The 16109-nt window shown below is 39.5% G+C and overlaps 1 protein-coding gene across 1 annotated transcript in view; it reads left to right on the top strand.

Moving 5' to 3' along the window:
* snap25a (synaptosome associated protein 25a) overlaps positions 1–16109 on the top strand; it is a 41014-nt gene that overhangs the window by 17110 nt on the left and 7795 nt on the right. The window contains exons 2-5 of the mRNA XM_063902530.1: positions 3293–3436; positions 6419–6460; positions 10450–10498; positions 14333–14450. Of these exons, the coding sequence (XP_063758600.1) occupies positions 3365–3436; positions 6419–6460; positions 10450–10498; positions 14333–14450 (281 nt within the window). The 5' untranslated portion in view covers positions 3293–3364. The remainder of the gene's footprint in view (positions 1–3292; positions 3437–6418; positions 6461–10449; positions 10499–14332; positions 14451–16109) is intronic.

Here is a 16109-nt window from a genome sequence, read left to right as displayed (position 1 = left end):
GTGCATGAAGCAAACACAGAGGGAACAGCAGAACCTCCGAGACAGAATATCAACAGGCTGCTCGCTCAGTCACCAAGATGAGCCACGTCGAGGTGGGCGAGGCCGTCTGTCCAAGATGACGCACATCCTTACTTGATCAGTCTTTACCTGACGTATATTTTTCTCTCCCATTTTGGTCTCTGTAAGATTTTTGTGCTGCAACAAAATTGGTCTCGAACTTGGGATAGACAGTTTTCTGGAAAAGGCAAAAGACATGCAGCCCTCCTACTGTAGCTCTACCCTCTGTGTTCTAAGCCCCTCCCTCAAGTCAAGCACAACAAATGCATGCTTCATACCTGTACAACTATAGAGTGGTGCGGAAACAAGTAACTAACTTAGCATTTTAACACTTCCTGTTGCCTCGCCATATTTTTGAAAGTGTTAGAAATCTGAACTAAGGTCTGTGGTTAACACAAGTTAAAGAGATGCTAACTGGCGGCCTACAAGAAAATACATCATCACTGCAACAATACTCATTCAGGTTAGAAGTCATCCCGATGCGATCCTGGAGTCGTTATATAGCTGCAATGTTAATTACGGACCTGTTTTCTTAAAAAACTCGGGGTCAGAAGAATCGAGGCTGAATTGAGCTACATAGCTGCAGCTGTTAAGCCTTTGGCTACTGTTAACGGAACACCTTTGCCCATGATGGAAAGCAACTTCTTCTGGCAGGTTTTTTATGACATTAAATCAGGCTTTTACCATCAGAGGAGTTTAGTTTTCTGTTAGGCGACTGGAATTTCACAATACATGCTGACATGTATTGCTGCACAATAGCTGCCCACTGCTCCTAGTACTAGGATGGGTTAAATGCAGAGGACCAATTTCACTGTGTGTGCTCTGCTGTGTGCATGTATGTGACAATAAAGAGGGTTTCATCCTCCGATTCTTATCATATCCTAAGATTTAATTTATTCATCCCAATTTGAGATAATTTATTGTTTGTTTGACAAAAATCAACTGGAAGATGTTTGCTCTCACACATTGTTTGAATGAGCTTCACCGCTCAGTCTGACTGCTGTCGAGTGAAGAGTAGAGATGGGTCGTTAGCGAACGAATCAGTTCGAACGAACGACTCTTTGAAATGAACGAACTGACCTGATTCGTCGATTCACCTTCCTCTTGTTTGTTCGTTTGTTCGTTCTCCTAGTCGCTGTTCCAATCGTATGCTGTTGTCTGTTGAGTCTAGGACGCGCTCGTTGAATTTTAGCCAACGAGAGACAGGATTGCTTCACATTTATTCCTCTCTAGTCGTTCTCGTTCAGTCAGTCAGTCACTCAGTCAGTCAGTGGCGCTAGACTAGTAGGCTAAATGGGGACTTCAAACCTTTTCATTGATATAATCGTTCTGCCAAGCTTTTAAACATGTTTGTAGGCATATTGGGTCTTTATTTCTTTATTTAGTAGCCCTTGCTGAGAGTGAACAAAACAAATGAAAATAATAAATTAGCTGATCAAGCCGTAGTCTACTCTATTTACCTTGAATACATGTCAAGTTGAATATACACATTAGCCACTGTTGTGTTGTCTAAAAGTACACATAATCATGAAGTTGCAGCTATGTATTTGCCTTGAACTACGGTGTTGTGTTGACTGTTTCCATGATCGTTTGTGAACGAGGAACTGAGAACCGTGCATTCCATGATTCCCCGCTGAATGACGTTGTATCGGAAACGCGACTGAACGAACGATTCTGAACGATTCTTCTTGGCGAACTGACCGACGCAAACTGAATCCCGGAAAAGAATCATGAAATCCATCTCTAGTGAGGAGAACGAAGTTGTCAGAACACTGACTGGCAGCAAGGTCCAAGTTTCTGGGTGACACTGTCTCAGACAAATGGGTTTTTGCATTCTCTGTTAGGATTTTTTCATCTTAAAGACCCTGCCAAACACAAGCCTCTACTCCTATTTCTCGAATCACCTCACCAGAGCTTTTTCTTAAAGGTTGATAGCTAACAAAAAGAGGTTCTGGGGAGACAAAAAAAAACGTGTTCTCTCTTTGTCCTTCTGTCAATCTTGTCCGCTACGGGTTAGCATTAAAAGGAGCGCGGAACCTTTACACAACAAACAGCATCCATAACAAGCAAAAAACATTGTTCGACAATAGACATGATTGGACCTATTAGGTTGACTAAATGCTTTTTCAGCGATACCCCTATTTTTGTACAAATATGTGTTTAGCTAAGACCTACAAAACCGCTCCTTATTTCAACCCAACAGCCAATGACTCAACATTATTCCCCATGTGTAGTAGAGGCCTAAAAAAGTAGCAGGGTAACAAAACTCTGCAAGGCAATTATTTTAACTTGAGGTGTATTTACAATTTGGATGGAAGGCTGCCTTGTAGCTATATCCAATCTCTAACATGTCCGACACAAGTTGTTTCATGTCGATCTTTAGAGTTTGGTACCAGTAATCCGGCATCTGGAGATGGCTTGGGATGATGGCCTCTTCTCGTAACCTACAGAGGGGAGGAAAGGATCACATTGACAGGGCAAACAGGCTGTTTATGTCTCTCTGTCGCTAATCCGAAAAATCCCAGTCAACACTGTCTGAGACTGGCATTCCTCTTCAAACACCACACTTCCTCTCATTCCCCAACTAACAAACACTGCTGCAGCTATAATCCTCGATTATACAGCCTGCAACCGAGACTTGGGAGATAGAAGCTCCAATCCTCCTATTTCATTTGGCCCATTTTGTTGAAGCCCATTTTTCTTCGCACCGCTCTGGAATATATTTTAAATTTTTCTCCTCCGGCTTTCAGCTGCTGCTGTTATGCAGGGTGACTGGAAGTAGTTGGTTGGGAGGAGAGTACAACCTTGCTCAAGGGCGTCTTCACATGTGTGATGATGGATGTATTTACACAGAGATAAACAGGACCTTTTAGGATTGACTTTATGTTGAACAAATTAGTCTGAGTTTGTCTTGAATAAGTCATAACATGATTAGCAAATGTAACAACAGTATGTGTTCCCAGTAACAGACCTGGCATTCAGTGGTTTTTTTTTCTGTACTGGCTAAAAAAAAAATGCTGTCGCTCATAGAGGTACACAAAGGAGGCGATGAATGTATAATGTCGTGGATATGATTTTGATTATTCCTCTACAGAATCTTTGTAGACCTTTTAATATCATTGACTTTCAAAATGATAGAAGCAAGCTAATTTTGATTGCAATAGTCAAATGTTAAAAGAATTACAGACAATTAATGCTGCATGTTTCCTTTTCCTTTTTTCCGTCTCCTCTCCAGCCCTCCCCGAAATCCCACTAGGATCTTCTCTTCCCTGTTGGAGACCTTCTCCACCCCCCACATCCAGCAGCCATGGCAGATGACGCGGACATGCGCAATGAGCTGTCAGACATGCAGCAACGCGCCGACCAGCTGGCCGATGAGGTGAGAACAACGGTCCATGCATCACTGTGGATTCAGTTGTGGTGGTGCACGAACATGATGGCATGCACGCTTGCATTTATGCACACCTACTCACAGAGACCACACTTGAAGCACATTCAGAGGCATACAGATGAGAAGCACATGAAGTGAACATCAAAGAGGCTTTTGTTATGCTTTCTGGGATTTTTCCCTTCCTGTAGTGTGTTATGTACATTTTGTGCATGTAAATGGTCTGCAAAGGCTAAAATCCCAAAGTTCCCCCCAGAGGGAGTTTCTCTCACACACCCCAACCCCACCCCCTTGCCTGAAACGCCTCCCTTGATCTCCTTTGTTTACTTCCAAAACATAGTGACACCACTATGCAACACTTGTGCTATTGGTTATTGCGCCAACACATTGTACGTGATATGCTAAGGGGCGGGACATCTCTTAACAGTTGACCAATCACAACAGAGCTGGCCATCTAACTAATCAGAGCAGACTGGGTTCTGGTTTCAGACAGAGGGTGAAAAGAAGTCATGCAGCACAGGCAGTATGAGAAAAATAAAGAGCTTTTTGAACATTAAAGCATGGAGACATGTCCTAGTGGAGGCACTAAATAGAAATATGAACCAAAAATTGGCATAATAGGGCCCCTTTAAAGAGACTTTGAAATGGGAACAACAGTTTTTGAAATTGGTACACAATTGCAAACAATTGCAGCAGGCAGAGAGTAAAAGGTCCACACCATCAATGTATGTCCACTAAAAAGGATGTCCATTGCAAAAATGTATGATATGGTGACCTTGCAGCCTTTTTACAGCTGCCGGCTGCCATGCTCTCACTCAATACTGATACAATTAAAAAATCAATTCCCACGTTTTAGTGTCCATGAGTCACTCAAACATGGGAAAATAGTGTAGAAATATTTTAAGTGTTCGTTTAAATATAGCTACAAATGTCCTCTTACAGTATAATTCATTTTCCAAATCTAAAAGTTACTTTATAGTTTTCTCCCTTCCCTCTGCATTCTCATAGTGTGTATGATGTGTTATAGCCTAATATGTATTTTTTTGACAAATGTATTTTTTCTGGCTCGGACTGTGGCTGTTTGCATGTGCAGGTGATAGGAGAGTATACCAGTGTCATCTGACTTTACATAACAGCGTGGTAACATCTCAGGGGTGTGTTTCTGTGTGAGGGTGCACAAGACAGGGATATGTGCACTTGTGAACATACTCATGCTAAATGTCTATGTGAGAGTGTCCGTGTTAATGTGTAGAAAAACATCTATGTGCCGGAGCTTCTATTTGTGTGAATGTTTGTTTTGTCTGTGTGTGCGGGCGTGTGTTTCACAGCAGTGTGAGAGAGCGAGAGAGTCTCAGTCATGGCCCAGAGCAGATAAGCCCACACCCTTCCAGCTTTACATGTGACTCACACTGGCACAGCTGAGCAGAATATTAAACACATGCGTGAACATGCATACACAAAATGGCGGCGTCGGAACAACAGTTTTTCCCTCTCATGATGACAACAGCGGCTATTGTGGCCATTTCAAATCAAAGAACACAAGACAAAAAGACAACAATGGGAATAAAGAAGATAGGTAAAAAAAGAGGGAAAAGACAAAGCTACTGGCTCCCACAAAAGTGGCTGCTCAAATTAAGGCTGTGCCTCATTTGAGCCCTTACCCAAACACCTTCTCCAGCCCCCACCGCTTCGTGGATCAGCCTCGCTCGCAGCAAGGCAAAGCTGTGTCATTGTGAAGAGGACAAGATATCGCACAGCGCCGCCCCTGCAAAGTGACTCTAGCTAGTAAGCTCTGCAGCCCCTCGCTTCTAAAAGAGGGAATTGGAACGTTCAGCTACATATCTATCAACACACAGGCTAATAATAGACGTCTCAGAGAAAGTGATAGAGAGCGGGGAGTGTAGTTATTTATATAGTTTGACAATCGTGTTCTCAGTAAATCATCTTTTGAGTGCGATTTCAGAAGTACGGAGGCCTACGAGTGAAAATGTGGCCCCAAACTCATCCGCTAGGAGAAATGCGCTTCACTTTCAAAATCAATGCAAATATAAAAACACAAATGTGCCAAAACACACGCAAATGAAAAACATCTTCACCAATTTGGTGACACATGGGCATCGTTTACAAAAAATTGCTGCTAGAAGCTCGAAACACAAAGGAAACCAGGGAACACTTAAACGTGATGCACACACCTGGGACCCCATGTTAGGGGATTATAAAGTTGACCCACTGTCACTGTTGGCACAGATAGTCTGTGTTTTGTTAGTGTATTTGAAATGACTAGGTTAGCTATGTTAGCTCCCTGGCTTACAGCAGATCTGCAATAATATTAGATGGAATTGTGCAATTAAATTGTTAAAATGAGCCAATAAAATGTAATTTTAAGGTAGTGATAGATAGCCAACTTTATAATCCCTTAACGTCAAAAATGATTTGCAGCCCGTTTAGTAAACACTGAACATGTGTTGTGAAGTTGGTGAAAGTGTTTTATCATTGCATTTGTTTTAGTACATTTTTGTTTTTTTATTTGCATCGTTTTTGAAGCTGCAGTGTTTTTTTCCTAATGGAAATGTTGTAATGTTTTTGCACCTGTTGGCCACGGTACAAATGGGCTTGAAAGCATTTTAGTTTTTATCTCAAATTCAAATCATTTAATTGAGTGACAGCATAAAAAAAAAATCCCATCATATGGTCGTTCATATTCAATACTCAGTCGCTGTGAGTCCATGTCGATAAATGGCTGACATTCATCCCTTTTGTGCCTCCCTGATTGTTCAAATTGACTCCATTTTGTTGGTGTACAAGCGAAGTTTGCTTATGTTCATTTCAACAAACATACTCACTGTGGAAGTTATTGTGATTTTTGAGTTTCCCCAGGAAGATGGATTTATTTGTTCTCTGATATCAAACAGGGCTATTTCCCTTTTGATTCTGTCATATTATCTCATTAACTGTATTTTCTTTCCTCCACAGTCTCTTGAGAGCACACGTCGTATGCTACAGCTGGTGGAAGAGGTAAGAAACCACCAAAGATGTCTATAATTTATGAATGAAATCTGAGGCTTACTTATTATGACACAGCAAAAATCTAAATTGTGACACTGGAACTCAGTCAGGTCCCAGATAAATATTTGATATATATATATGTATTATAAGAAAAACCTGCAGAATAAAGAATTGGCTTATCTTGAGCATAATCAGGGAACCCGTAAATGTAAAAAGGTGATGAAATGATGTTACTCACTGATAAAGTCATTTTTAGAGATACATGTGATGAGACAGACAGGTTGGCGAACTGTCACTGTTGGCCCAGTTAGTCTTTGTTTGGTTAGTATATTTGAAATGACTAGGTTAATATTTTAAACAGCTATCCATTTAAAAAACTAGACATTTTAATTGAATGAAAAAGAAATGGTTGTGATTGGTTCTTCCACGGGTAAGGGGCATCTCAACTTTTAGGGCCTTAATTCATCTACTAAAAGAGAATCACACGATATCAGCAAATATTTAAACTTCATGCATAGTTTATTTCCTAATTGAGAAATAATTCCAATTTCATCGAGAGATGCTTTACATTAGATAATATTACAATTAAATGTTTAGTCTTGCATAGATTGTGAATCTCAGGAAGCTAGCATTGATAATTACAGATTTCACTAAATGTTTATCTCATTTTAAATTAAAGAACACTATGCTGTTCTTAACACTTGAGGGAGGAGAACACTGTAGCAACACACATAAAACACACAATTGGAAGACAGTAGGTTGTCTCAGGAGAGGAGCTACATGTGTACTGGTACACCAAGGACAATAAGAGGCTCATTGTTATCTCTGGAAACGTGGATGCACCACAGTAAATCTGTAACAGTGGCTGTGGTCTCCATGAGAAGATTATAATACCAGACCAAGTTGCATGTCATCCCCTCGCTTCCCTAATTTCCTGTTATTTTTTCCAGTATTTCCTGTCGATCTTCATCTTACCACACTTTACGGCTTTAATTTAATAAAGACAATTAAAAAGTACAAAGTTAGAGCCAGGAGACAATGCATACAATTTAAAGGAACATTTGGGGAAATAGATATAGATGGAAAAGATTTTAAATAACTCTCAGCAAGAAAGCCATTTAGCATGTTTACCAGAATGAGAACTTTTCCTTAAACATCTCTGTTGCTAGGTACCAAAAGACAATTTAGTATTTTTATTTTCTTTTTGTAAAGACCTGGAATTCATTTTCCTATCTAACAATAGCTTTTACAGATTACTTGTTGACCAATCAAACTACTTTTAGGTGCTGATCACATCGTTGATTAAAAAATATATACAATTCAATTTCATTTTTCATCTTTAACAAGCTCAGGATTTTTCTCTTCTAATTGCTTGAAGAGTCAGACAGGATTGAGTGAACCATGAGTCAACTGAGTGATGGCATGAATACCATCATAGGAAGTGAATTCATGTAAATCAGAAACGACACACCCATATGTGAACAGACTCTGTAGATTCTTATTTGCCTGTGCCAATAAATAATGCCGTAATAGACTGAGTGAACGACAAGGAGAAAGAGGAACAGAAAGCCTGATGTGACACAAGCAGACAGAGATGAAGGGAAGTAGGAAATAAAAGAGAGACAGCGTGGACAGCTGGGGGTGATGGCGTCTGACAAGCAAATCTCAAGGTCACATTGATCATCAGCCGACATATCTCAGCACACAGCCCCACCCAGCGACTGTGCTGCAGGCGGGGAGATTACAAAATTGCTTTATATGCTGTAGTCACACAAATGGAAAAGAGGCTTGTATTCTCCTCTTTGTAAATAAAATGTGGTTTATTTTTAACTCAGACATTTCTTAACCAGTTGAATAAAACAGTAAGATAATGTAATGGATTGTATAGATGATGAGTTGTTTAATGCAATGAAAAAAAACATGAGTTGAATTCAATTTTGAAACTCAATTTGTGCAGGTAACTCTTGAAGAATGATGAATACTTTAGGTTGAAGCTTGACCAACCACATCTTGAAGCTTTACTTATGTATTCTACAAATAAGCAACCTATCTGCCAAAATTCACAAATCTATCCACCTGATTTGAATAAGTAAAGCCGCATTGAACCACCTCCAGTCCTGTATTGGATCATGGTTGATTATTCCTTGGAGTTTCCCTGGGGACTCATTTCCACTACTTTGGGATTCCGCTTGGACACAGCCTTGTTAAATTACAGAATCATTTATACTACAGAGTTTCCTTATTGCACCCCCCACGCTTTCTTCCCAAACTGCTGAGGTGGCAAGGGATATTTATGTGTAACGGTGTATGTCAAGTGTGTGCCTGACACACCATAATCGTATTTTTTAGAATCAGGACTGACCAGGTTTGAAATCTTAGTGAGACGGTGCTGCATTTCTAAGAAGCAGAGAGGAAAAAGAGCTGTATAAGCAAGTGTTGCTATACTCCGCCTCCTCACACTCTTTCTACCAGCATCAAAACCTGTAGCCAACACAGCCGATCAGTGACTAAAATGTTTAACTGTGGCACTCATGCAGGCTCAACTGCTCTGATGGTTTACAGTCAGGAAGGATTTAAATGTATCTGAAGGGGGAAAGAAGACCAACAGACATTCTACATTTTAAATTTGGCGCATTAGAAAAATAGTTCTTCCTACAAGTTTCAATCAATACTAATGCGTAGTCCAAAGGTCCTCAGCTGCTGAGTCATAGACAGAAGGGGTGTTGGGATCCTGTGTTATTAATTGTGTCATTTGTACGATGAAATCCAATGGAAAGGTTTTTAATTTGAATGAGATCTCTTCTCTGCTGTCAGCATTATTATTGTTACTCTCCTGGGTGCTATTTCAACGTTTCATGATTTAGGCGTAATGCCAGAATGACCTTTGCCCTTTTTAATCAATACCATCCGGCTGACACAGGGAGAATGTAAATAACAAGATGATCCCTATCATGATGTTAATCTAGGGGCTGTTATTGTAGATAGCAATATATGTGTTATTTTGTGACATTATGGGTAATTGTTAATTAATCAAAAACACATGGGACTTTCCAATTTGTAATTCTATATCTTTACTTTGATTTTCAAGATGTATGTTTTTCCCTACTGTAGATATTGAATGGAATAGTTCAACATTTTGTGGTATACTGTAATTACCTATCTTGCCAGGAGCTAGCTGAGACAAAACTATACAACAGTCAAGGATATATGGTAAATTTGAAGCTAAAGCTAGTTGAGGTTCACTTATCATATGAATGAAAGCAGTGTCTGACCCAAAGGTTAAAGACCAACACTGCTAATGTCGCCTTCCATACTGCTATTGTAGCCTAGCTAGCAGGGTTGTTCTCACGACTTAACCACTTGAACTCAAGGCTTATTGTGTAGGCTACACCATTTCAGTTTGACAGTTTCATTGGAAGACTGCTAATAATCCATTAATAATATAGTACATCATATTTTCTTATGGCTTCACGTAAAGTTACCTGCTGGAACTCTTTTTTTTTTGTTGCCAAGCCAGTGACTAGCTAGAGAGAGGCTAGACTTTACTCTAATATGAGATAGCTATTTGCTAACAGTAGTTCATATTGAGCGAATAGAAGTAAATGATGAACTTTTCATCTGGAACTCCTCAAGAAAGAATATGAGTGTATTTCCCTAGTTATTAAACCATTTCCTTAATCATGTCATTATTAAACTTGTCACAATTTTTGGACTCTCTTTCGTTGTGTTAGCATTACTGAAGTAAAAGAATCCAATACCGAAGAAAGCAAAATAGTAATAAAGACCACTGACTAAGTTTATGTTATGTTATGTAAAACAAAAATGTTTCAGGTGAAAAGGGAAACGGTTGAGGATGGGTAAATTGCTTGTAGGAGCTCACATGTTTCAGTAGCAACTGTTTCCATAAGCTGTTGTGGCCTCATTACTGACCTCTATTTCGTTTTGTTTGTCCTCCCTCCCTCCCACTTCCTTTCTACGTGACTGTCTTTGGGAAATAGAGCAAAGATGCTGGAATCAGGACTTTGGTTATGCTGGACGAGCAGGGAGGTGAGTCTGTGAGAGAGGAGATGGCGGCTTTAGTAACATAAAATAACTGAGCTATTCACATATAAAAAAGCTCATAACTTTAAGTAAAAAGTAAAAGATTGTGTTAACATTAGCAGAACCACAGAGGACATTATTATATGTAATAGTAATGTTGTTGATAAAAATGTAAGGTATCAAAACACTTGTGAATGGTTCGATTGTTTCACATGCAGTTGCTTGTTTTCATTTAAATGCATATCCAAACTAATTCATTTTTGAGCACCCCAAGGGGTTTGACTTTGGGGAAATTCTTTCTTTCAGCTACCTTTAACCTTTGTTTCCTTTGTCTAACATTTTTCTCTTTGATTTGCCTAACTGCTTTTGATTTGCCAGCAGCTTTTTTTTATGCTCAATTGCTAACAAAGACAGTGAAAGAAAAAGTACCAAACATTAACTATAAGGATTATTTAATGCCAGCCACTGCAGTGCCAAACCCCTACAGCTCAACATCGAGAGAATGTAATCATTTTCCAGAACTCAGTTGGGTTGGCGTGTTTGTCCCTGTGGGAGCCTATGGCGATGGACTACTGGGCTGTTCTTGGATCTATGCTTAAATCTTCTCCGGACTACTAAAGTTTAAGATGTTAAAAAGATAAAAAGGCAGTCATGTTGGTGTCACAGACTCTGTTAAACTGAGTTCAATGCCTAGAGATATTTTAATTTTAACACATTTGCTTATAAACCTCATGGAAGAAAGTGGCAGCAGATGTGCCACCTTTAAATACATCCCATTTTACAGCTCACTTCTTTACAATTTGGCCAATCTTTCTTTTCCTGTAAATATGACTGGGGGTGCGATCAGCTACCCTGCTGACAGCTAACCGAGATGTAAAAATACACGAGGTGGATACGAAAAACGATCGATTTAGCTGGTAATGACAAACTATACAATCACTCCTCAATCAACCCACATACTTTGTACAATCCCTGGTTACATGCATTTTTTTTTTTTTTTAAGAGCAAGCCAACAATCCACATTGAACAACCCATTCAATGGCTGTTATCAGCTGTACCATTTTTCTTGTTCAGATAGAGCAAAATGCCTGCACATTGCAAACGTCAAAGCTAACAGTTGAAGTTTTAAACAGGGTTAACTTTGCAAATAAACAAAACTACTCGGTAAAGTTCATAAAAAGATTACGGTTTGGCTTAAACTAAGTTAAAGAGTTTTTGTTTCGCGGCAAGGAGCAGCTGTCCCTGTTTATTGGTCTTTGTTTTGTTTTTTTTTACCAATCACTACACCATGACCTCCTCTCTATGTGGTCTATGTTGCTCTTTATACTACGACATTACTTCTTTCTACATAATATATATGCAAAATAAAGGCCGGCGTCATCTTATTGTATTTATATCGATGATCAGCAATGTAAATACATGACAGTGCCGCTCCAAATGCGCTAGTATCTCCTAACCCTTATCTATGAGGCAATAACAACTGATAGCGCCCATGGAATGGGCTCATATCGTCTGATGAGGATAAAAGCGTGCAATATCAAACAAGTAATAATGGCAATGTGAAACTATAAAACAGATGTAGTTCTTTATTGGCTATAGCAAGGGCATGGGACTTCAGCTCTCCCATTGGCTGGAATGCATGTCAACCTATTCCCCAATCCTGTAAGATAGACCCAGTAATTGCACCAACACGCTTGTTCACTCAAGGGGATAAAAGCTTAAACCCTCCTCTGACTATCCATTTATCCCCTCATCCCTAGTGTCCATACCCGCAGGGTCACCTCTCCAAAACCAACTGCAACAGCTGACTGGTCACACAAGAGGCTGTTAGCCCGATCTGACCCCTGAACCTGTGTTATTGTCTACGTGCAGGAAGAAGAGCCTTTAGCTTTATGGCATTGTGATACATCTGAGACAGTTTTTACAATGTGTAGAGGTTTTGCTATGAAGAAATCAAATATAAAACCTTGAGCCACTGACCGTTTTAGAAACACTATTAATGTCATTACCCCGCTTTGCTCTAAAAACTCTGACTGAACATATATCCTTTCTTAGTGGAATATATTTACATAAATGAATGCCAACCAGGGATTTTACAAATCTTAAAAAGTCAATGAATTACTTTTTGAATCAGTTCCATATTTAACTGTGCTTCACCCTTTCTCACTGCTTGCACCGTATTTCCTTAAATCACAATCAGGATGGATAATTTCTTTGTCACCACTGCACCACCACTTTAAAGACCCTGGCATCCATAACCAGGACACCATGAGAGTTTGCAAAGGCATACGAAGCAACACAGGCAGATCTCTGTTTTCTAATCCAGTTGTATTCACTGAGGCCTCATCATTTAACAATTGAATTCACACGTTAGCAATAATTAGCCAACGAAATTAGAAAGGGTAGCCTCATGAACAACTAAAACAAGTTTCCCCAACCCATGAAATCCAAATTGTTGTCCACACAATTTGATTGAAACCAGTAACTGTTTCTTAAGTGGCTGCTATTGCTTGGTCAGAAAGCATGTAATATCACACTATTTTATTTGTATACATTCTAGGCATATTTAATATCTAAGGCAAAGTCATTTTGAAAAGCAAAAAGGAGAAACTAAAGCTCTCTGTTGTTGGAAAAAAAGACTTGCCACTACATTAAACAGTTCTCAAGTGAAATTGCTTTTGTCTGATGAAATGATAAAATGTCTGCTCTGCTAACAGGAAGCAATCTCTTTATTTCTTGCTCTGTGACAGAAAAAATAAAGGGAAAAGTTAGGGTAATAAGTATGCATTGCTACCCACTATGCTGTTAGATGAGAAAATGAATGCCAATTTTATATCTGTACACCAAATATGAAGGTACAACCAGGTTAGCCAAGCTTAGCATAACGACTGAAAGCATAGGAGAACAAAAAGCTGACTAGCTAATACCTAAGATAAACAGCATTAACCTATGCATACCTAAAAAGTGATTAAGCTGTTGTTTTAATGTAATTTCTATGCTAGGTCCCACCCTAGGATATTTGTTTTCAGCTAGCTGTTCCCCTATTTACAGCACTCTTTATGCTAGGCTAAGCTAACATGCGTCTGGCTCTACCTTTATTTTTATGTTACCGACAATTGAGGTATCGATCTTCTCACCTAACACTCAGCTTCAAAGTAACTGAGCGTAAACTCAAGGATACTTTAACTTAAGTGCATTACATTACATTTTTAGAATGTTTGTGCTAATTTAAAAATCTCTCTGGCCCCAAAACACCATCTAATTATCCCACTAAATCAATAGGAAATAAGTTCAGCCTAATACCCTGCACACACACACACACACACACACACACACACACACACACACACACACACACACACACACACACACACACACACACACACACACACACACACACAGGAAAAACACATGCTCAATTACTGCTCATCATAATTCATATTTCTGTCAATCAGTCAATGAAATTCATTCCACTACTGTCATCCCTTTGTCCTGACCAGAGCAACTCGATCGTGTTGAAGATGGCATGAACCATATCAACCAAGACATGAAGGAAGCCGAGAAAAATTTAAAAGATTTAGGGAAATGCTGTGGGCTTTTCATATGTCCGTGTAACAAGTAGGTACTGACAATGCCCCAACGGTTCTTTACATATGTGGTGGCGTCCAGTTTTTCCTCTTTTTTTTTTCTTTTACTTTCTTTCGTCACAGTGAGTGTCTGAAGTTGTTGTCTTCTCTCCTTTGTCCTCTCTTTATCTCTCTCTTTCTCTCCTCTTCTTTCTTCCTCTCTTTCTTCTCGTGCTTTCGTTCTGTGGGGGATAAATGACTTGTGTTTAATCAGAGCAACTGGAGCGCATCGAGGAGGGAATGGACCAAATCAATAAGGACATGAAGGATGCAGAAAAGAATTTGAACGATCTAGGGAAATTCTGTGGTCTTTGCTCCTGTCCATGTAACAAGTAGGTGCTGCTTGCCTGCCTGCCTGCCTGCCATTCAAAGACAAGAATAATTATATGAGAAATCAAAAATATAATCGAGGTAGAAGTGACATCATGATGGCCATCAGCCAATAGTCTGCTCTGCTCCATCTCCAAATAAAGGTTGTCCATTTCACATCCATATGGGGCGGACACTGGAGGCCATGATGGGCTCTCAAATAATTTCTCTACCACAAACTCAAATACACAGAACACTTGAATTATAACTGAAATTTGAATTCTCCTCAATTCCTGTTTAAGAAAAACTACTTTTTGGACATATTTTTGATAGTGTCTCGGCTTTGTCCCTCTTGATATTGTCCACATAGCATTGGTTGTTGACCCTTAATGACTTTCCCTTTTAAACACTCCACAGTTGTTAGGACCTGTCATTCTGTTTATGTTTGGTTGAAAAGTGAAAGCTAGCAAGTCAGGGTTATTTGCTCCCCCTCGTAAAGTGGAGGCAAGATAGCATATCTTGCTAATGTTAGCATTGATTTTCATTACACATAAAAACTTTTGGTCAACTGCTGGGACGTCAGCAACTATATAATTCATTTTTTACTATTGCATTATGGAGTTAATTACCCTCAATTGGTCCAAATGCTTTAAATAACCAATAAATCTCAGCCGTGACAAAGCAACAGATCCTTTATTGCATCAACTAAATTGAAATTGAAATCATCAGTCTGTATTAAAAATAACGCTTCAAGGTGCACACTTATTTGTGGGGCACTATCATTGCAGAAAAAAAGCAAAACAACTTGAACAACAATCATCACTTAGGATATGCACAGGGATTTATGAGCAAAATGAATTTCAATGTCAGGTATGCAGACTATTCTATCTCCAAATCATATAAAGCCGAGCTCAAAAAAGTTGAGTCCTCAACATAAGCCCGTCTCGACTCAATGAAGGCCAAGGTTCATCAATAAGTGCCTCTTTAAGCCCCCTTCCTTCAAGGGCCTTTCTCCAAGTGCCCTATTCTCTAATTGTCCACTTCTCTTAACACTTTTATAATGGGAAGCATCTAAACGCAGTTGCAGCCATTGTAGAAGTCCCACTTGCAACAATTGTACTGACGCCTTAAGAATAGTAACATTTTTTTTTAAACTATTACCTCTGATGGTTTAGAGGGGACTTCTACAATGATATCACTGTAGCTGTTTGCTATCCCAACTTTCAAATCAGTGAGATTCAACCAAAAGAGCAGGGCTGGGGCTCCTGAAGCATTTTGGCAATCAGATCATTTTGTGTGTTTACTCCAGCTGGATATTAAGTGATCTCGATCCCATAATGCCTTTGGTCAGCCTGGTCCAGGACTGTTTGACACTTCTCCTCATCTGCATGATCTTTACCACACTGCTCTAACATCCACTAGATCCTCACCTCTTTGCAGGCTACAAGACCTTTTTGTTTCACTCTGAGCACCCCCCCCCCCCCTTCCCCCACCACCATTTTTGAACTACCAAGTGTCAATGACATGGAATGACTGACGAGCATGACCCTTTGAATGCTCATGCATGCATGACAATGCAACTCATAACAGCAATGCTACACATGATGATGCCAAAATCATGATGCTGGTATAACATTGAAGGTGATGTTGATGATGTTGATGATGAACAAATCTTATGATGT

Source organism: Eleginops maclovinus, chromosome 15 (assembly GCF_036324505.1).
Source record: "Eleginops maclovinus isolate JMC-PN-2008 ecotype Puerto Natales chromosome 15, JC_Emac_rtc_rv5, whole genome shotgun sequence".
Classification (NCBI taxonomy): domain Eukaryota; kingdom Metazoa; phylum Chordata; class Actinopteri; order Perciformes; family Eleginopidae; genus Eleginops; species Eleginops maclovinus.
The sequence above is the reverse complement of the archived record's forward strand: the minus strand, read 5'-3'. Positions and strand labels throughout refer to the sequence as shown.